We start from the raw sequence: 20,302 nt of genomic DNA, 5'->3' as shown, positions 1-20,302 counted from the left end.
ACATGTGAATCAGAGTTCTTCACACTTAAAATCTTTTCTTAGACATATCTTGTTTTTGAAAGTGGTCTCCTAAATATGGAAATGGTCTGTGTACAGTTTCTGATGTTAATAATATAAGTCCTCCTTTCTTCACACATTTCGGAAGAGCTAGCTCAGCAGTGAATGACTGGCCCACTCCATTCTCAAATGCTGCCACGGAGAGAAATCCTCCCCTAAGCCTGGGTTGGAAATGTTGTGACAGGGGCTTAAAATCGCATCTGGCCTTGTGACCTCATGCTGCGGGGAGTCAGCCTCCGAATCAGTGCTAAATAAGTTCCCCCCAACCCACTGACGGTCAGAAGTAACTGGTGCCTTCAGTTGTGCCCCTTTCCTTGGAGGTGGCTGTTTGTGCCAGCCTTCTGACAGTGCAGCTTCGAGGGGTTTCCCTGCAGGGGGTTCCCTTTAACCTGAGACCAGCTTGGGCTCCCTGCAGGATGTGCTTCCCAAGTCACCTTGTGGGAGACCCTTCCCCGCAGCCACCCTGGTGCCTCCCTCTGATTCCGGCGCTGAAGGCGGCCTTTGGGAATGCCGCCTGTGCTGCTGGCCTGAGGATCTCCAGCCTCCGGCCTTGCACCTTCCCAGGGACACTCCGATGGGTCCCTGGACGTCCTCTCCCCCTCACCACACAGTGTTATCACCAAAGCTGTCTGGAGAGATGGGTCAGTCTGGAAGCTCATTTGCTAATCTATTGAGGCCAGTTTTTCACCATTTCCTTCAAACACATCATTGCCATAGTGATGAGGCCAGGCCACAGTTTAGCATTCATTGGCTCCTTTTCTCTCTGGCCGCAGCCTGATTTCAGTTTGATCTCAGCCTGACCTCTTTAGGCCCCAGGATGGTCAAGGTAGAACAGCCTAGAAAAAAATCTTCCCTGTCTAAATAATGATGTTTGAGGATCTGTTTTTTTCTTCCAGTCAGGAGAGTAATATTCATTTTTTTTAAACCTACTTTATTGTGAAATAAAACACAGATACAGGAAACAAACGTAAGGCTTAGTGAATTGTTATAAAATGGTCACCCTGCAACCATTGTTCAGTTCAAGATAAGCCTCGCTGTCCCCATCCCAGTTACAGCCCTCTGACTGACACATTAAGCCCCTGATCTCTCTGTTCCCTGTGAACTGCTGCTGGGATCAGGAGGCATTAGCAGTTCCTGTTTGATGTTCTTGGGTGGTTGGACAAGACTTCATAGCTGCTGAGTCTCTGTGATTCCAGCAGCCTAACAGTCACTGCCTAGAGATGCTCATTTATTCTGGATAGCAAATGCTGCTGCTCTAATTCAAGAATCCTGTCTCCACTTTGTTGTTAATCCTCACTGGAGGATGTTTTTCCATTGATTGTTTGTTTGTTTATTTATTTATTTATTTATTTATTTTAGAAAGAGTGGAAGGGAGGGGGAGAAATATATATAAAGAAACATTGATGTGAGAGAGACACATCAATTGCTTGTCTCCCATATACATCCCAACTAGGGCCTGGGATTGAGCTTGCAACCGAGGTACATGCCCTTGCTGGAATCGAACCTGAGACCCTCCGCCTGAGGGCCGATGCTCTAACCACTGAGCAACTGGCTAGGGCTAGCCTTTACTTTTTTTATCAAGAGAAACTTGCCTGGCTTATCAGTTGGTTATGCACAATAGGGTAAATCCTGATTCTTTCCCCTTTATTTCCAGTTTTTCAAATAATAAGTTGGTTCCCTATTGTCTTCCAAACATGACAGATCAGGTTTTGCTTTGAGAGCGTTATGAACTCGTGGGTAGAGACATTTTGGATGGAGAGTCACTTTTTACAAGTTAAACGGTTCATCCTGGACTGAGCTAGGCAAGAGGACAAAGATGAGAGGCTTCCGCTCCATCGCTGGCTAGGTGTCATTTAATCTCACTCCCTCTCTCTCTCTGCCCCGGCTCCACGGAAGGCGACCACTTCATCAAGTTCTTTGCTCCGTGGTGCGGTCACTGCAAAGCGCTGGCCCCGACCTGGGAGCAGCTGGCCCTGGGCCTCGAACATTCCGAAGCTGTCAAGATTGGCAAGGTAAGCGCAGCCCTTATTACGCTGGAAAGAGACGGCTTCGGCTGGATTAATTAGCAGAGGAGCCCATTATTCACTCTGTGTGTGGAGCCGCAGACTTGATTTATTATTTCCATTCGGTGTGCCACTTGATAATTCATTTCACCTTCACAGATGGCAGCCTGGTGTCGAGTGTGCTGGCTTTTCCACAGCCCAGAGATAAATTACGGCTTTGGCTCCTTTGTGTATTTTGAAGCGATGGCCAATTCAGAATTGGCAGCCCCCGAGCCCTTTCTGCACAGATAGGGGCAGCGCCTCCGAGAATGTTCCCTGGACGTCGTCCACGTTTGATCTCACCCAAGAGCTCTTTCCTGAAGGACCCTCTGAGCTCGCACAGGCACCCAGGGAGCCCCCGCGGGGCCCAGCTGCTCTGCTGCCTGAACTCTTTCCAGCTTTTCCCACTTTACGCAGAGAAGCCAGCAGTGGTGTCTGACAACTTCTGTGTAACTGGATTTTCTCGAAATATTAGCCACTTCTGCGCCATCAAGCACTTTTAATCTTATCGGTCCTCTGGCACCCAGCAGACCATCCCTGCCTGGGTTTCTGCTAATAACAATCTCATTGTCTACATCGCGAGGGGCCAGTCTGTGTACAGAAGTAACGCTGTGTCCAGGAACTATAGTTAATAAGATAGTCTGCTCGACATGGGGAGATGTCAAAAGCGTAAATTTGGATGTCAGACAGACCTGGCTGGCCAGCCGGGGCAACCTGACACCTCGCCCTTCCTCTCGGTGAAACTGAGATGAGGTCTAACCGATAGTCCTGAGGATGGAAGCGAAGAGCTTGGCACGGTGCTTGGCACGGAGCAGTGGCTAGTAAATTGTGGTAGTTGCTGTTAGTTCAATGGGTTTTTCAGTGTTGCCCGCAACACTTTTAATACCATGTCCTCGCATATATGGATGTGATTGAAATTTTATATTTATTGAACATTTAATGGAAGTCACTGTAAAGCAGTCTTCTTGTCCGCTGTCTTCCTGCGCCTTGTCTCCTGACTTTGTCTTTTGGACTTTGATGAGAGATTATTTTGTTTTCAGTTTATGCTACTAGTCCAGACACAGTTTAAGTGACTGTGCTGTAGTCCTTCATCCCTGGACGTACGTGTGCCTGGGTGAGACTGGGCTCAGCGCATGCACCCACCCGATTTCAGTCTGCGGCGTCCAGCACTTGTAACTGCTCTCTGATTTCCGTTCTCTGTTAACGTAGCACTTCCAGCTGCCTTTCTTGACACAGCGAAGAGCAGCTTGGACCCACAAGCTGGTTTTAATGCCAGTAGAAATGAAAGAAGTGACTTAGGATAAAATGTTTCATGAAAATGTTGAAAAGGAGAATCTTATGAACATTTATTTATTTATTTATTTATTTATTAAAATATATTTTACTGATTTCTTACAGAGAGGAAGGCAGAGGGATAGAGAGTTAGAGACATTGATGAGAGAGAAACATCGGTCAGCTGCCTCCTGCACACCTCCCACTGGGGATGTGCCCGCAACCAAGTTACATGTCCTTGACCGGAATCGAACCTGGGACCTTTCAGTCTGCAGACCGACGCTCTATCCACTGAGCCAAACGGTTTTGACATGAACATTTAAATGAAATAAAAAATCTGAAGAGCTGTGATGGTTGGTAAATTGAGTTTGTAGAATTAGGGACATAGTCTAAACTTAATTGGACATCTTTTCAGTTTCATCTTTATCATATACCAAGGATTTCTGTTTGCAATTGACTGCCTGTTCCTTCTTAATTTTAAAACTCCGTAAGTTTGAAGTGAGGATGAATATAGGAGCTGGCTGGTGTTGTGACTGGTGGGTGTCCGTCACCGACACCAGGCCTGCCCCTCCGCGGGGTCAGGCCAGGCTGCCCCTCTCGGCTGATTAGCCTGCTCCAGGCATGGCTTTCTGAAAGTGCCACTTTCAGTGAGCAACGTCACTCACGCCTCCAAAGTGATCGTCTCCCGTCTCCTGCTCCCTGGGCTCGGGCGGCTTTGGGCCGCGTCTGCAGGGAAGGTCGCAGACACCACAGCCTGCTGGCCCAGGCGCTGCAGGTCAGGGTTAGAAGTTTTCTTTGTAAAGAAACTCCCCGGTGCCACCGTCCTTCTTGCCAGGCGGGCTCCCAGGTGCTGACTGGACGGCGGTCTTGCCTTGCAGGTGGACTGCACGCAGCACCACGCGCTGTGCTCCGGCAACCAGGTCCGAGGCTATCCCACGCTCCTCTGGTTCCGGGACGGCAAAAAGGTGCGTCTTCGGGTCTTAGCCACGGTGGGCTGGGCTGTCGGGTGCCTAACAGGCGCGCAAATTCCCAGAATGGACGGTTTGGGCACCAGTTTAAAGGATACGTGTAATGGAACAAAAATGCCTTTTTCTTAACGGATGAGATTTGGGTAGTGGAGAAGCACTGCCGGTTGTTATACTATTTTGAAGCCTTTCGTTACGGTTCTGGGTAACCGAGCTCTGGCTGTGACCTCTGAGCAGGGTTCACGCGGCCTCTGGTAATGTTCCCGTTCCCGCTCCTGCTGATGGGCAGCCGCTCGGAGTGCCTGCGGGGCTGCCGGGCTGTGCTCCGTAGCTCTGCAGAGGAAAGGGCCGTAAAGCTCTCCCCGGAGCCAACCCCTCCCAGTATAATCCGTGCTCTCCCAGTTAGATCCGGGCCCGCGGGCACCGCACAGCTCACACAGCCAGGGGAAGGCGTCTGCCGGCCGGGTTCAGGCGGGCGAGCGGTGGCAGGAGGTTCGAGTGGTTCGGGCACTTGGGTGTACTAACTCGGCCGTGTTTCCGTGTGGCCCTTCCCTGGACAGGTGGACCAGTACAAGGGAAAGCGGGACCTGGACTCGCTGAGAGAGTATGTGGAACAGCAGCTGCAGGGTGCAGACCGCGGCGCCCCAGAGACCACCCCACCCACGGAGGCCCCGGTGGGTGCTGCAGAGCCCGAGGCCGACAAGGTGGGTGCCCGCCCAGCACCGCCCGCAGAGGGCTTTCTCCTCTGGCGCTGGGGACACGGGACATTGGAGGACAGTACTGAGCCATTCAGGTGGTTGGTTACAGCTGACTTTTCAACACGGAACATTTTCTTTGACTGTGTTTGTAAGGGGCAAACAGCAACATGGGTGTGAGGGAAATCCTGAGATGGAGCTGAGGTCTCTGGGAACTTCCTCCCCTCGATTCAGTTACCACTGTACCCGAGGGTATTCGCTCTGAAAGCTTGTCTGCTGCCTCGCACGCCCACTGTCTGTTCATTTCCACCACGGGCTGCAGGCACTTCACCATAGCCTGTGGCTTATAAAGACTGGGAACGCTGGGGAGCGGGAGAGCTGTGTGCTGGGATTGAAGGCAGGGGGCTGGAGGACATTTAATTTCCTTAGGCCACATGTGTCAAACACAAGGCCCGCGGGCCAAATCCGTCCCGCCAGGCCTTGCAATGTGGCCCGCACCGCGCTGTCATCACTGCACTCCGCTGCGTTTCCATCACAATGACAGTTTATGACTGTTCAGTAAACCATTTGGCCCGCGGTTTAGGCTGGATTTTAGATTTTGGCCCCTTCTCTGATTGAGTTCGACACCCCTACCTTAGGCAGTCTCTGACTCACTGAGGGCATCTTCATTCTCAGTGAGCTTGAATTTAACTCTAGCATTTGTTCTGTGATTATCAAGCCCTTGTTAGGTTTCAGGCACTGTCCTGGGCCACCAGGAGGCAAACACAGACCATGCTGCTGCCTATGCCGGCCCTGGGTCTACTGGGGGCTGCGTGAGAGCACATGCATGCTGGTGTTGCAGGGCTCAGTGTGTGCAGGCTGGCCGGTCACTGTGTGAGAGAAGGAGCCGAAAGGCAGACATGTCCCTGGAGAGGTGGCAGGTGAAGGGTGTTTGCTGGAGAGGCGGGGGAAGGCATGCCTAGTGGAGGAGGAGTGTGAGCAGCAGCACTGACACGGGGCAGGGCCTGCTTCAGCTGGAGGGCGGGGTGAAGAGGGGGACAGGATGCAGGGGCAGGATGCAGAGGGAAAGAGGGGATGGGGAGAGCTGGGTTGCAGAGGACTTTGCTGGCCAGCCAAGGATTTTGAGCTTTATTAATAGGGATCCAATGGAAGGCTTGAGTTTTAGAAAGATGACTGGCAACAGCGTGTATGAAGGAGATGGAAAACTGGTGTATTAGGTCATAAAAGATGAGGAGACCCCAAACTGAGGCCGAGAGTGGAATGGAGGGCAGGAGTGCCGCCAGCACAAGGACTCCAGTTCTGAGCAGTTAGGGCGGTGGGGTCTGTGCTGCTGCCAGGTAGCTGGTGGAGGAGGGCACCGAGCACACGCAAGGGGCTTTGTGGGGGAGGGGAGGATGGAGATGCCATCAGTTTTCAAGGTGTTGATTTTCAAGGCCGTGAGGTGATAACTGTGTACAGTGTATCAGCCTGCAGCTAAAGCAGGCTGTCTACGCTACGTGTATATGGAGCTTTAGGTAGAAGCTATTGCTGCATTCATGGGTTAGAATGAGATTTAAGGGGACCTCAAAATAATGTTTTTTCAGGAAAACAATGCTTGGATTTCCTAGCTAAGAGCCTTAAGGCCTGTCTGTCAACATATTTCCGAAGCAGAACACTTAATGTTGCTCCTTCAGTTCACACGACTGTACTTCATAGCATGCCAGGACTTACCTGGGACGCTGGGGCAAGGGAAAGGGCGGAGTGCCCGCGATTCCGGGGAGGGGGCAGCGAGCCAGGTGTGCCCGACCGCCCTCAGCATTCACAGCAGAGGTCCCGGCGCGCTGGAGCATCTGTCCTTGGGCCCCAGCTGGATGAAATTGGAAAAACCAGTGGAAACCCCAACCATCCTCTCAGGGCTGGGGAGCAGGGCCTCTTCGTCCCCACAGCCCATCCCTTGTTGGACTCTTGCAGGTTGGGCGTGAGTTAAAAGTTGAAGTTTTGGTTTAAGAAGTAAACACATGATTTTGTCGTCGTTATGACCACATACGTTAGAGGAGTGTGTGTGTCATGGTGGTTAGAAAGGTCATCCCAAATGGAGTATAATTACATGCTATGGATGTTTTCATCAAACACAGAGCGGCTTCTGTTTGTAATGAAGTTTCCCGTGAAGCGGGCCTCTCGGGGAGTGTGGCGTCCTGTTTCGGGACAGAGAGATGGCAGTGCTCCACAGCGCCTCCCACCACCGACAGACTCGCTTGATGCGGGACTCGGGCGGCGCAGCCCTGGTACCTTTAGCCACGTGATAGATCACCCATGTTCTTGCTCTCCTGAGAGAATCGCAGATGTATTTTTGGAGAAACACGAGACGCGGTCCTCTAAAGAGCTGTCACGGTAGAGTCACTTTGGAGCGGACGACACCAGGCAGCCAGAGCTCAGAGGAGCCGCTTTTACATTTACTTCGAATTTAAAAATGGAAAGAAGCCTGTCACATGAAAAACACATCATTGCCTGTGCTTTTGTAACTTTTTGTAAGGTCCCTCTATGACAGAGAAAGTCACGTGTGTGCATCCCTGTGATAGAGAGCGTTGAGTCAGCAAGAGGGGCCACGGGTACAGACCTCAGGAGGCCCGGGAAGGGGGTGTCTGTGCTCTGGTCAGCGTGGGAGACTCCGAGGCAGGGAGGTCTGATTCAGGCCCTGTCCGCCTAGAGCTAACTGGTCCACACTCCCAGCCCCGGGGGCAGCAGCTGTCCCTCCCCCGCCCTGGGCTGGGGCTGGGGCAGGAGCAGAGGCGGGCGGGGAGGGCGGGGCTGTGCGAGGAGCGCTGCACTGTCCTGCCACCTCCCCGAAGCAGGGCCCCCGGGACCCGTGTTGTCCCTCTGCCCTTCAGAGGCCACTGCTCTGCCCTTGTGTGCCGTTGGTGAAATGCAAGTCGTGTAGGCAGTTTTGTGTGACCGTGGACTACGCATAGCAGCATTCAGAATCATTGCTTTGTCTTCCTGCAATCCCAAAGCATTATCCCGTGTGCTGTGAGTGATGTGTTTCACTGTGGCTTTCCCTCCCCTGAAGGGCACTGTGCTGGCACTCACAGAAAACAACTTCGATGACACCGTAGCAGAAGGAATCACCTTCATCAAGTTTTACGCTCCATGGTAAGTGGCTCCCTCATTAGAAACCACATTTCCTCATGCACTTCCGTCCCTTTGCATTTTCCAGCTCCTCAGCCCACCCTCCAGGCCCATCCTGGGGCTCTGTCGTAGGAAATAAGGAAAGTGATCTTTATGCTCCTGTGTTCAGGTGTGTTCCAGGTGGGAGGTATTCATAAACATGTATGGAAAATTAGGTTAGTATATTTTATAGTTCGGTCTGCTTTGCAGAAAACATAATAATGGCGGAGAACTCTGGTGGTTGTACAGGACTTACGTTATGGTATCTGTGCGCTTCGCCAAATAGATAGCTTGTTTTGGTTATATAACCCATGAACAGCTTGATGCACTTCTGCTCCATAGTCTATGTATTTATTTATTCATTCATTCATTCATTCATTTTAAATTCTTTGTTGTTCAAAGTTTTACATATGTCTCCTCCCCTCCTCCCCCCATTGACCTTTCCCCGCCCCCACTCCCGATAGTTGGTGTCCATTGGTCATTCATGCTCATGTGCATGGATACCAGTCCTCTCCTATGGAGATCATGGAGAAACCCAGCAGCTGAAGTCAGTCAGAGCCATTCCTGCCACACGGCGCTCAGGGAGCGTTTGCACGGGGTTGGGACCAAGGCATCTGCGTGGTGGGGAGACGAGAGGTCCAGAACTTCCCCGAACTGCTGTGACTCTGGGTGGCCTTTAATTCCCTGAAACTTAGCAGTAAAACTGAAGGATGTCTGCACAAATGAAACACTGCATTTGGGAACGCAGGGTGCTGGGAGAGTCAGTTCCGTATTTAAAAGTGGACAGGTAAGGTCACCACATGCCATTTTTGCTCTTTATAGAGCAAAATACCATTTCAGATATTCATGAAAAACCATCATAGCAGAGATAAAAGTTAATGAGTCCTGGCTGGTTTGCTCCGGTGGTTGAAGTATCGTACAGGAACTGAAGGGTCTCAAGTTCACATAATTAGGTTGAGGGTTCGATTCCCAGTTGGGTAGATATGGGAGACAACAGATTAATGTTTCTCTCTGACATCCATGTTTCTCTCTCTCTCTCTCTCTCCCTCTCTCTCTCTCTCTCTCCCCCCCCCTCTCTTTTTCTCTCTAAAATCAGTAAAAAGATATATATCCTCTGCCGCAGCGTTGGTGGTATAGTGGTGAGCATAGCTGCCTTCCAAAGATATATATCCTCAAATGAGGATTAAAAAAAGATTTGAGCACATGACTTGTATGAGTTGTGCTGTTTTAATTTTTTAAAAATAGAAACACTGGCCCAAGCCAGTTCGTCTCAGTGGATAGAGAATCAGCTTTTGGACTGAAGGGTCCCCGGCTCATTCCGGTCAGGAGCACATGCCCAGATTGTGGGCTCGATCCCCTGTCGGGGGCACGCAGAAGGCAGCCGATCAATGATTCTCTCTCATTGATGTTTCTATGTTTCTCTCCCTCTCCTTTCATCTCTGAAATAAATAAAAATACGTTATATATATAAAGAAATACTAGTAGCCGAAACTGGTTTGGCTCAGTGGATAGAGTGTCGGCCTGCGGACTAAAGGGTCCCGGGTTCGATTCTGGTTAAGGGCATGTACCTTGGTTGCGGGCACATCCCCAGTAGGGGGTGTGCACGAGGCAGCTGATCTGATGTTTCTCTCTCATCAATGTTTCTAACTCTCTATCCCTCTCTTCCTCTCTGGTAAAAATCAAGAAAATAAAAAAAAAAAGAAACACTAGTAAATAATGCCTTTAAAAAACAACAAAAAAGCTATATAGATCAAGTTTGAAGACAGCAGATCCCCTTTTATTGCAGGGGAGCAGTTCTTGGAGTCAGAAAAGGGACACAGAGTTTTGAATGATTTGGTGCTCACACCACATCACCAAAGCTTGAGGGGAGCTGTGAGGTTGTTTTGAAATGTTGAGACCATAAGCAGTCAAAGCTAAAATGTTTTTAGCCTTCAAGTGATTAGAAACAACAACAACGTTTGGAGTCCATTTTGTTTCCTGTTTGTTTCCTCCTGTTCGTGATGCATTCATAAACCAGTTAGCCGAATTTACGGGTCACTGAGATGGTTTCAAAACCCAGACTTGTTTTCAGACCAGCTTGTTTCCATCAGGTTACCCAGAAGTCTGCTTCAGGTAGACTTTGCCGTCTTTGTTTTGGAGGAGGAGGAAGACAATGGGAGAATTTGGTGTTTTCTAAACTTCTAGGCAATTGTTGCCAGCCTCATAGAAACACAAGGCTTGGCAGCGGAATGTAGGCGAGTGACCTCGACCTGGGACTTGAACAAAGCGGTCATTCTTCCATTTCTAGGTGTGGCCACTGTAAGAACCTGGCTCCTACCTGGGAAGAACTCTCTAAAAAGGAATTCCCTGGCTTGGCAGAGGTCAAGGTCGCCGAAGTGGACTGTACTGCTGAGCGCAACATCTGCAGCAAGTACTCGGTGGGTACCGTGGATGGAGACACTTCTGGGAATGCCGAGTATCAGAGCTGATCCAGGTGGAGCTGGAATGTGGTATCGTTGTCTCAACCAAGATAACTCGCTGCCCTCCTCCCTCAACAAAGCGCTGTTTGTGTCCTTTGGAGGTGTTTTGTTTTTTCACTTTGAAAAGGAAGAGATGCTCTGAAAGAAAGGCTCTCTCCCTCTGCCACACACATGTTCAGAGGGGTCTCGGTCTTGCTTCTGGGCAGAGGCTGCTGGCCAGTATCTGAGATCCACCCTGGGGAGCGAGGCCCCCTCCGAATGCACATTCTCACTGACAGTCGGCTGGCCCGTAGCCTTCATCCGAGATACCAAAGTGGCCTTATTTTTATTTTTTTACATACGACAGCGTTCTGGAGTCGATGGCTGAATAAGGCAACATTAGAACATAGACTTCCTCCTGAGAGGGCCTCCCCACCAGCCAGACTTGCATTGGATTGTCCTTCAGCTGTTGCCTCCTTCCTAGCCATTAGCACCATCTAATAGCCTACAAGATTTGTGATTTGTACTGTTCTTTTGCTTGCTTTCCTAAAAGACTTTTGAGGCTTCTGATATTTATCATATTTATCATCTCATCAGATTGAGAATAGATGACTTTTTTTTTTTTTTTTTACTTATCATTGGGAGATGCCAGGCATTTTTTGTGTGTGTATGTGTGCCTTAAAATTCTCAAAAGAGGAAAGATGTGAGTTGCAGCTGAAAAATATATCTCCTCGAGGGCCTCGCTGCTCCTCAGTACGGCCTGGGCACCACGGGAAGCTGGTCATGAATGCAGCCTCAGGCCCCACGCTGACTCCACCCGACCCGGGGGGCGTGCACGGCAGGGACTCGGGGACTCCACTCCGGGGGAGGCATCCCTTTGGCACTAATCGTGGACGTAATTTTGGGTTAGAAACTGAATAAATAGTCCAGTGGCTTTGCTTGCTGAACTAGCTGGTACTTTTTAAATGGAAATTTAACCATAGACTTTCCCGGCCACAACAGGTGTTTTTTTCTGGCTTTAGTTAAGTAATCTGTGTATGATTCAGGCCAGTTTTCAAACTGCGTTTTCTCGTTACAGGTACGAGGCTATCCCACATTGCTGCTTTTCCGCGGGGGGAAGAGAGTTAGTGAGCACAACGGCGGCAGGGACCTTGACTCGTTGCACCACTTTGTTCTGCGCCAGGCGAAGGATGAGCTATAACAGCGCAGGGAAGTCGCCCTCCCGCCGGCCTCCTGGACTGAGAGGAGGAGCAAGTCATGCGGACCTTGGGAGGTTCAGGTGGTGGTTTCTCAGAAAGCTGTCTGTACCGAACTTGGGGTATCTTCTGTGTGTGTATGTAAAGCCAACACATTCTACAGGATTTTTTTTATTAAGTTTCCCTAAGTAAATAATGATCCCTTTGCAAACTAAGTATTTTCAGTGGCAATCTATCATCCCTTTTAACCTTCTCTTGATGGAATCTAAATGGTTTCCTTTTGAAACTAAAACAGAGTTGAGGAAAAGCAAATCGCTGGACTATTTTTGGCTCCTGAGTGGTTTTGGTGAAAGCATCGTCCAACACACAGTTTTGAACTGCCCACGAGTCTGGAAAGGTAGTCTCATGGCGTGTTGTCATTCCTCTGATCTCAAGGTCACAGCTAATTATGTGATTGGAGCAGATTTAAAAACAAACCCCCACAACTCTGGAAGGCACCTTCCCAGCCACTCCTGGATTTTGTTTCTGTTAATACTTCTCTCATCGTGAGAGGTCTGCCATAATGAAAGCAATGGTACTTTTGACATGTGCCTGAGAAAGGTAATGCTGATGTGTGTCGATATTTGTCAGATCAGTTATTACTGTTCAAAAGATACTTCTGTTTGTTTCTCCTGGGTGAAAGATTTCATTAGTTATGTTAACATTAAGTCAGGATCCATGAGGATATTTTAAGTCCATGTTTAAGATTTGCTATCTCCCCGGGGAAAATGTGGGCATGGAAAGTTCCACCAGGCTTGTCCTGACTGTTTTGTTAACTCATAGAAAGATCCTGGTGTTATCTGTCACCTGGGGAAAAGGACTAGGTGAGCGGGTCCGGGTGTCAGGGACCAGGGGACTTGGGCAGCCCGGCCCCAACAGAGCAGTTTTAGTTCTGCTCCTCGGTAGTCCTAGCCACCAGGGGTGGGGAATGTCTGGCCCGAGGGCTGTATAGAGGCCTGAGGAATCATTTCATCTGGCCCTACCAAGGCATTAGGGGTGAATTAATTTAATGTTTGATCAGATATAGCAGGCTAATATTTCAGTTGATAATTTTGTGTGGCCTGTGAATGATGTTATAAATAACCAAATGGCCCTTGGCACAAAAAAGGTTTGCCATCCCTGTTAAAAGGCTCTCTGTACATCATCATCTGCCTTCACGGAGATTGAATGGTATTAACTTTACCTAAAGACCAAAGAATGAGTAGGCGGGGCTGTGTCAGAGCTGAAGTAGGCTGTGCTACCATCAGTGCTGATGCTCTTATAATTCATGCCTCCCTAGTTGTTAAACATTTTTACCATCACCCTTGGAAGTAACCATAGGACCAGGCTCCCTGTATGTTCTTTGCCCTCAAGTTACCTTTCCAAATTACCCTTCTGTCTGCCACTCTCACCCGCCTCCCGTGCTTGGGGGAGCCAGTCCCCTGGCACACAGTAACTGCTGGTAAGAATCTCAGACACAGGACGCATCTGCTGTCTGCGGCAGATGACAACAGAGCAGGATCTCGACCAGCCTCTGCCTTAAGGAAATCTTTATTAATTGTGTGTGGGTCACAGATGTTCTTGTTAAAAAAAAACCAGCTTTTCAGGAGAAGCACAATCCTCATGAGTGGCTTCCGCTTTGCATCATGAGTCTTGTATTGAAAGAAAATCAAAGTGGTACAATTTGTTTACACTCGGATACTTTCTAAATAAACTCTTTTTTTAAAAAAAAAAAAGAAGTCTAGTCTTTCCTTAAATGTTACAGCAAAACAGATATAAAATAGACAATAAATTATAGTTTATATTTACACAAAAGCTGTAAGTGCAAACAGTTATAGATCATAAATGTATTATTTAATCAGTTTAATATGAAATTGGTTTCCTACTATATGATTGTGAGAAAGACATTTAAAAAATACTCTAAGATTTAATCTGAGTCTTACTTTCTACAAGAGAAAACTGATTTTGATTCATAAACAGCATGGCCTTCCAAACCCATTCCTACAGGCCAGCGCCCCTTGCTCAGTTTATGTCCTGTGTTGGTTCTCGCCTGTGACACGGAAGGCTGTACAGTAAGAGGGAAAGAACTGTTTCACTGAAGTAGATGGGATATGAGAGCCAGCCTTTCTGAAGTCCCTCCTGCAAACAGCAGGAGGTCAGCACTGCTTGTATCTGTCACCTGGGTGCCTTGGGGGCCGCTGAAGACTCTCCACCCTGTGGCTCCCCACACAGCACCAACGTTCTGCTGATGGTACTCGCAAGGAAAACAGCAAATGGGGGAGGAATGGCGTGTGGAAATCACGTGGTTTGTTTTAACTGAAATAATTCTTTTTTCACACCAACAGAACGCCAGCACAAACACTGGACAGCAGTTACCAAACAAAAGGCACTTCCACGTGGCCCTGATTATGGCTTGGGCTGTTGATCTTATATGAAATTGACCTTCCCAGGAACAAAATCCTTGAATAGAGGCATTCCCCCCACCCCCAATTTCTGTTAACTGTAAAATCTGTTTTTGAGAAACATTCTAAATTGGCTGATACTTCAGCCAAGGATACTTTTACTTCTTTAAAATTATTTTCCCTGTTCACTCAGTAATACCACAAATAGCTTGATATAAAGCTAACTCTAATTTTGGTGGGCTTTTATGGGGGAAGAGGAACCCTTCAAAGTTATATTTCTGCAATGTCCAGACTCCATACTACAGCCATTCAAATAGCCGCCTACAGACCAACTACTCACGTTCTTTACTACACGGGCAAGACATTACTGAGGCCCTTCAAAGTCTTCCTTGGGCAATAAGGCACCAACCGGCAAGAGAGGGTTTCAAAGTCATCGTCCCACTGTCACATCCCACACACGTCAGTGCTGTTTAAGGCAGGGCTAAGCTAGGAATCCAAGGCAGGACCTCTGACCCCAACAGGCAGTTTCAAGTTAGTGGCATCCACAAGCTCTCACAACCATATTCCTGTATTTCTTCAAGATAACATTGGAGTTGTCATCAAAGTAAAGAACCGAGATGGCATTTAGTTTAGTTGGCGCACAGCACGGTTTAGGGACGTACTCGGGATTCATAAGGTGAACCTGTTTTAAAACAGAAGGAGGAAAAGGTTCCATCAGAAATGACCCGGCCTTGGCTTACACCCACCCACACAGTGATGGAGGGCTCTGAGCTCACCAGTGTCTGCACGATCGCATGGTTTGTTGCATTCATATGTGCGTTGAGTGGGAAGGAGCATTCTCCATCACAGTAATTGGCAGCATAGCCCTTGGGTGCAATGATCCAGTCCTTAGTTTAAAAAAGCAAAAGCAAGCAACAGAGAGATAATTAACATACACTCCTTACATCTGTGCTCTCAGTAATCCTGTGAGGAAAATCACTCCCGTGGACAGCTCAGTAGACAGATGCAGGAAGGTCAGTTTCACATTCAGGTGGCAAAGCTGGGTGTGACCCTGTTGGGCGTGACCGCAGAGCCCTTGCTCTTTCCACAGCCCAAACGACATTTAGCTGCTACCTGCCTGCTGAGCCCGGAAGCACATGGGGCTGGCTTTGTGAACTTGACCCGAGGGAGCCTCTCCAGGAGCCCAGGGTATTCCCTGTCATGCCACCTGCATATGGAAACTACCTTCTGCCACTTGTCACCTATGATTTGCTGCTTATAAACTGTGGTGACTCAGGTGTGGGTCAGAACCTTTGTTCTCTTCTAGTAGTTTAGTTTTAGCCATTGCAGTTTTAACGGTTGACCCATTTTTCCAACCCTTTCTCAAAATAAAATTTGTTTAATTGGTAAATGTAAATACCTACCCTGTGGACTTTGAGAGAATGAGGAAAGATTATTGAAAAAAGGTGGCTATTGATTTTGAGGTACGCAGAGCTGGGGAACCTGGGCTCCCTGGAAAGGTGCCAGTAAGGGCCGTGTGCACACGTAGGCCAGGCCTTCACCCTCCTCACTCCAAGAGCCTGGCATTTGGGAGAACTCCTATGTACCTTCCTGGGGAGAACCACCTCAGTTCTAAAGCTCAAGATCTTTGATGATGGCTGCCGCCATGAGGATGAGAAGGGCCTGCTGAGAAAGGATCATGGTCCCCTTGTTCTGAGAACTCACCTGCCATCCCAGGTCTTGGAAGCTCACATAAAGCTCATGCTTCCTGCAGGCTGTTTTTAGCTCACTGCTGTTGTAATCTGTTAGAAGAGATAAAAAGGTAAAGGCATTAACTCATTCATTCCCTCGCCCGGCACTGTATTAGGCTCAGGATAGCAGTGCACAAGGCCTCTGTGAGACAAATTTGGTCACCAAACAGCTCAATGAAGTTCCCGGTAGTGTGGGTGTTTTACACACTCTGTCTTGTCCACTCTGGGTTTAGTGCTGGGTACACTTGCAAATGATGCATAATACTGACTTGACTGGAATCTCTTAAGCAACCAGTGTTTGTTGTGAGCCTCTGTTGTGTGCAAGGTCTATGGAGAGGGTGTTCCAAGATGCCCAAACACTCTGGACGTCTGACTTGGAAGACATCATATTTGCAGTAAAAGACGACTATCCTCGGCAGGATTTGCTGTATTTCTAACAGGCACGGTCTTGAAGCTGTACAGGGTTTTTTTGGTTTTGTTTTGTTTTGTACAGGGGTTTTAAAGCTAGCTGCCGGGCTAGGGAAGTATCCAGGAGGCCCAGGAGTGGGGAAGAGAGGGAGACGGTGCTGCAGCAGAGGCCATCCTCATCGGCACTGTCCTCCGGCCTCTCTGCCTTATTTAACCATTTTTTGGTTAAATTGGTTAAATCTATTGATATTTAACCATAAATAGATTGATGATCTATTTAAATGCTTTAACCTGCATTTAAGCAACAACTTCTAAGCCAGGAGTGCCAGAGATCCGATGTGTATATGCCCCCTGTGTGCCATTCCGGAGCCACCAGCCTGCTTATCCTAGTCATCGGCAAGAGGAATGGCCGTGCCCCGATTCACTGGCAAACTGCGGCTCACGAGCCACATGCGGCTCTTTGGCCCCTTGAGTGTGGTTCGTCCACAAAATACCACGTGCGGGCACGCACGTATAGTGTGATTGAACCTTCATGGCCGGTGCACGGAAGTCGGTTTTCGGCTCTCAAAAGAAATTTCCATCGTTGAACTGTTGGTGTTGGGCTCTGTTGACTAATGAGTTTGCTGACCACTATCCTAAGGGAAGGCCTTTCAGCAGAGGTTCCTCGCTCCATGGCAGGAAAGGCACAGGGACTGCCACGCAGCCCGCCGGTCCCTCTCGGGAGGAAGGAAGTAAAAGAGAGTTGGGAGAGAGGGCCAGGCTGCAGAGCCCCGCGGGTGTCTTCATTAAGTCTGTATTCTTCCAGGACTTTGCCAAGGGGTTGCATCTCCTCCAGCCTGCTGAACGATTAAACCGGTGGTTCCGATACACAGAAGTACTGTGTCCATTGCTAAAGGTCAACCAGTGGCTTCCATTCCCACCGTGGCATCCGCTGCCTCAGTGGCTGTGCCATCCTCCTCCCCAGCCTCGCCCGTGTCCTTATGATTGGTGACGCTGGGTTCCCTGGGGCCGAGAACACCGGAGGTGCTGGGCGGTCAGCACCAAAGGAGCTGCTCGCCAATGCGTCTTCCTGGCGTCCGGCTGATGGCAGGAGGGTGATGTTGTCCTTGTACCGCAGACACCCGAGCGCCCACATCTGACAATCCTGCTCAGAGGGTGGGGACAGGGATCAGTCACAGCTGGGTGGGCCCAGAGGCCGATGCTGCGGCTGCCAGCACACAGAGCTTGGCATGAATCCCTGTGTTCATCCTCATTCCCATCTTCCGGCCCCTCCTAGACCACCTTGTCCCCTGTTTCATTTGTACGTCCACGCAGGTTATGGCTGAGAGACGGTCTTGGTTCTGGCTGGGAGCTCTTTCTTCTCGGCTGCTGGGTCACGGCCCTGACACTCACCTCCGCTGGTGACAGCCTCTACTCCCTGGCCCTATAGCTGTTCTTCCCTATGATGGCTGGGACCACTTGACAAAAAGGCCACTCCACCAGCCCCACTCAGCTCAGGCAAGCGGACACTGCAGGGGAGCATTTCTCTAATTCCATGCGGGAGGGCAGGGTGCTCTGACTGCTGCGGCACCATGGCCTGCCACCTCCTCACAGCATCTCTGTTCCCAGGCAGCGGCCACGGACACTGCATGTTTGCTCCACCCAAACACGAGGGGCACATCCCACAGCCCGAAGAGGCCTTTGGGGTCAGTTCCTCCCGCACTCCCTGTACCTGGCCCTGGAGACCACGCTTGCAGGAGCCAGTGCTAGGAGAGCCTGGGTGCACAGCTGGTTTATTTCTGTGGCACAATCGCTCAGTGCACTGCACAGCAGGTTTCCCTTGAACGGAACACAATGAGCCCCGGATGCGAAGGGCAGGGCCCTGCGATGATCCTGACGTGCAGGGCAGGCGACGTGCAGGGAAGCTGTGCGGCCAGCGTGAGGGGCACCATCGCAGCGGAGTCTGGGCCACACAGCCACCACCTGAGGACCCCAGGGTGGTGACTGCACCTGAGCCACAGCGCTCAAGCCCAGCCCAGCCCAGGCTCCGGGGATCCAGGCAGCCCGCCCACTTTCCTTTCCAACCCCAGCAGGGGAGGATGAGAGAGAAGCTACAGGAGGAGAGGGAAACAATAAGGAAGACATGGAGAGGGGAAAGGCAGAAGAGAGACAAAGGCAGGGCAAGCATCCAAAATTAGGTGAGAGGGAACAAGGACGAGGCGAGGACAGGTGGCGCCTCCAGCCGGGGCTCCTGCAGAGTGGGCTCCTGCCTGGTGGGCTGACCTCAGGTTGGCCGCTGAGGCCACTGTCCCTGCTCAGCGAGACGCACGCTCAGCCAGGGCGATGCTGGCAGGGCGGGCGCTGGGGACAAAGTGGCAGGTCCACATTGTCTTTCCTGAGCTCAGGCTAACATCTTCCCAGAGGAACTTGTTTTTCAGAGTGAGCAACTCACTCCCACTTCCCCTCTCTCCCAGGATGCCGAGGGGCAGAACAACAGCGGCTGTTAAAATGGCACCTCTGTCTTCAATGGCCTGGCCGCTCTTCCCTTATCCCGGCCTTATCTGCCCGTCTTATCCAAACAAGTCTCTGGCTCCCACAGACTCCATTGAGAACACGCTGGAAGGAGCCCAGCTCCTGAGCTCAGGCACAGCAGGCTGCAGGGTGATCGCCAGAGTCTCAATTTCCAATGTCTGTAATCTCATGAAGTGTGGGGCGGGGTTGGGGGGGGGGGTTATTTTCAGAATCTAGATTTTGTTTACAGGCTGGATGGTAGCAGGGGACCCCAGCGCGACCCTATTCTTCTGCTGCTCAGCACCCCAAGGTCTCAGGAGATCCCATTCCGCGGGGCCACCTGGGCCTCCCCTTAGGCTCTGTCTTGAGTGCAAAAGAATACGGAGCTAAGTTTTGTGAAAATAGATAAACACTCCCCTTGAACACGAAGCTTTAAAACCCCTTGTGCCTGGAGCACCTCTGTTCCCGTCAGTTCCTAGACTGAGTCTCAGGCCCCCAGTTTCCTCAGGAGCAGCGACTGCTGGTGAATTACTCGGCAAGCACCTGTCCACACCGTGTTATTACACCTTTCAGCATCGCTGCCACCAGGGATGGGACACCCTTCCAGGCGGTTTCGCTCCCTGATAACTAATATCCTCAAGCACGTCATGGCCAAGGAGAGTCAGTATTATATACTTGGCATCTGGAATTATTCCAACGTTCAGACCACCAATGCCATACCTGTGCTCCATAGCAGTGGAAATTTGATTTCGTTTAGAAAACTCTTAACAAGCCTCTCCTTTTTGCCTGGTACAGTTGGAAGCCTAGCTGTAGGGCCTAAAATTTTAATTTAAGATCAAAATGATATATTAAAATGCCCCCTCCTTTGAAGAATTATAAACAGTATGTTCCTCCTCGGCTTTGGCGGCCATCCCACAGAAGCAAGGAGAACCTCGTGGGGACACCTGCTTGGGAACTAAAAGGCCACATACGCGCTGACCTGTAAGAATGAGACTCCCTCGTCTGTGGGCTGGAGTGCCCTGAAATGCACAGCAAAAAATTTCAGAGTCATATAAAATGCCCAAGCTGTTGCTCAGCAAGCCAGGAACTCTGGTTACCTGTCTTATCTGGAAGCAACTGAAACCGCTCAGTTGGAAAGTTCAAGGGAATAGAAGATATGAACTATCAACAAGGTCAAATAAGTATATCTAAATGCACCAGAGCCACATGTCCCCCAGGACCTTACAGACACATGCTGGAAAGAGATGGAAGGAGACTGACTGTAAGAAATGCGAACAGGGAGCTTTTGAAGAACTCATTCCAAAGGACAGGCAGGGTTTTGAGAGGTTGCTGGTTCATAGATGTGGCAGAGATCTGGGTGGTGACAACATAAACATCAAGGATGAAAGAGGCCTACAACTCATCTAATTCAGTTTTACATGAATTGTTAAAAGTGGCAGAAAAAG

General features: G+C 49.8%; 2 protein-coding genes across 4 annotated transcripts in view; one reads left to right on the top strand and one right to left on the bottom strand.

The window, feature by feature from the left end:
- The window catches only part of TXNDC5 (thioredoxin domain containing 5), a 35,337-nt gene extending 21,774 nt beyond the window's left edge, over positions 1-13,563 (top strand). The window contains exons 5-10 of one of the 3 annotated variants that reach the window (XM_036444061.2): positions 1,954-2,069; positions 4,250-4,336; positions 4,897-5,040; positions 8,078-8,160; positions 10,463-10,592; positions 11,692-12,024. In XM_036444061.2, the coding sequence (XP_036299954.1) occupies positions 1,954-2,069; positions 4,250-4,336; positions 4,897-5,040; positions 8,078-8,160; positions 10,463-10,592; positions 11,692-11,814 (683 nt within the window). In that variant the 3' untranslated portion in view covers positions 11,815-12,024. Of the gene's footprint in view, positions 1-1,953; positions 2,070-4,249; positions 4,337-4,896; positions 5,041-8,077; positions 8,161-10,462; positions 10,593-11,691 lie in introns of all 3 variants that reach the window. The other 2 variants (XM_036444059.2, XM_036444062.2) reach the window with 2 other exon arrangements.
- Positions 13,363-20,302, bottom strand: part of BMP6 (bone morphogenetic protein 6) — a 146,768-nt gene continuing 139,828 nt past the window's right edge. Inside the window, exons 5-7 of the mRNA XM_036444058.2 lie at positions 15,934-16,010; positions 15,006-15,116; positions 13,363-14,911 (exon numbers count right to left, since the gene is read on the bottom strand). Of these exons, the coding sequence (XP_036299951.1) occupies positions 14,762-14,911; positions 15,006-15,116; positions 15,934-16,010 (338 nt within the window). The 3' untranslated portion in view covers positions 13,363-14,761. The remainder of the gene's footprint in view (positions 14,912-15,005; positions 15,117-15,933; positions 16,011-20,302) is intronic.

The sequence above is a fragment of the Pipistrellus kuhlii genome, unplaced genomic scaffold (genome assembly GCF_014108245.1).
Source record: "Pipistrellus kuhlii isolate mPipKuh1 unplaced genomic scaffold, mPipKuh1.p scaffold_m20_p_2, whole genome shotgun sequence".
Classification (NCBI taxonomy): Eukaryota; Metazoa; Chordata; class Mammalia; order Chiroptera; family Vespertilionidae; genus Pipistrellus; species Pipistrellus kuhlii.
The sequence above is the reverse complement of the archived record's forward strand: the minus strand, read 5'-3'. Positions and strand labels throughout refer to the sequence as shown.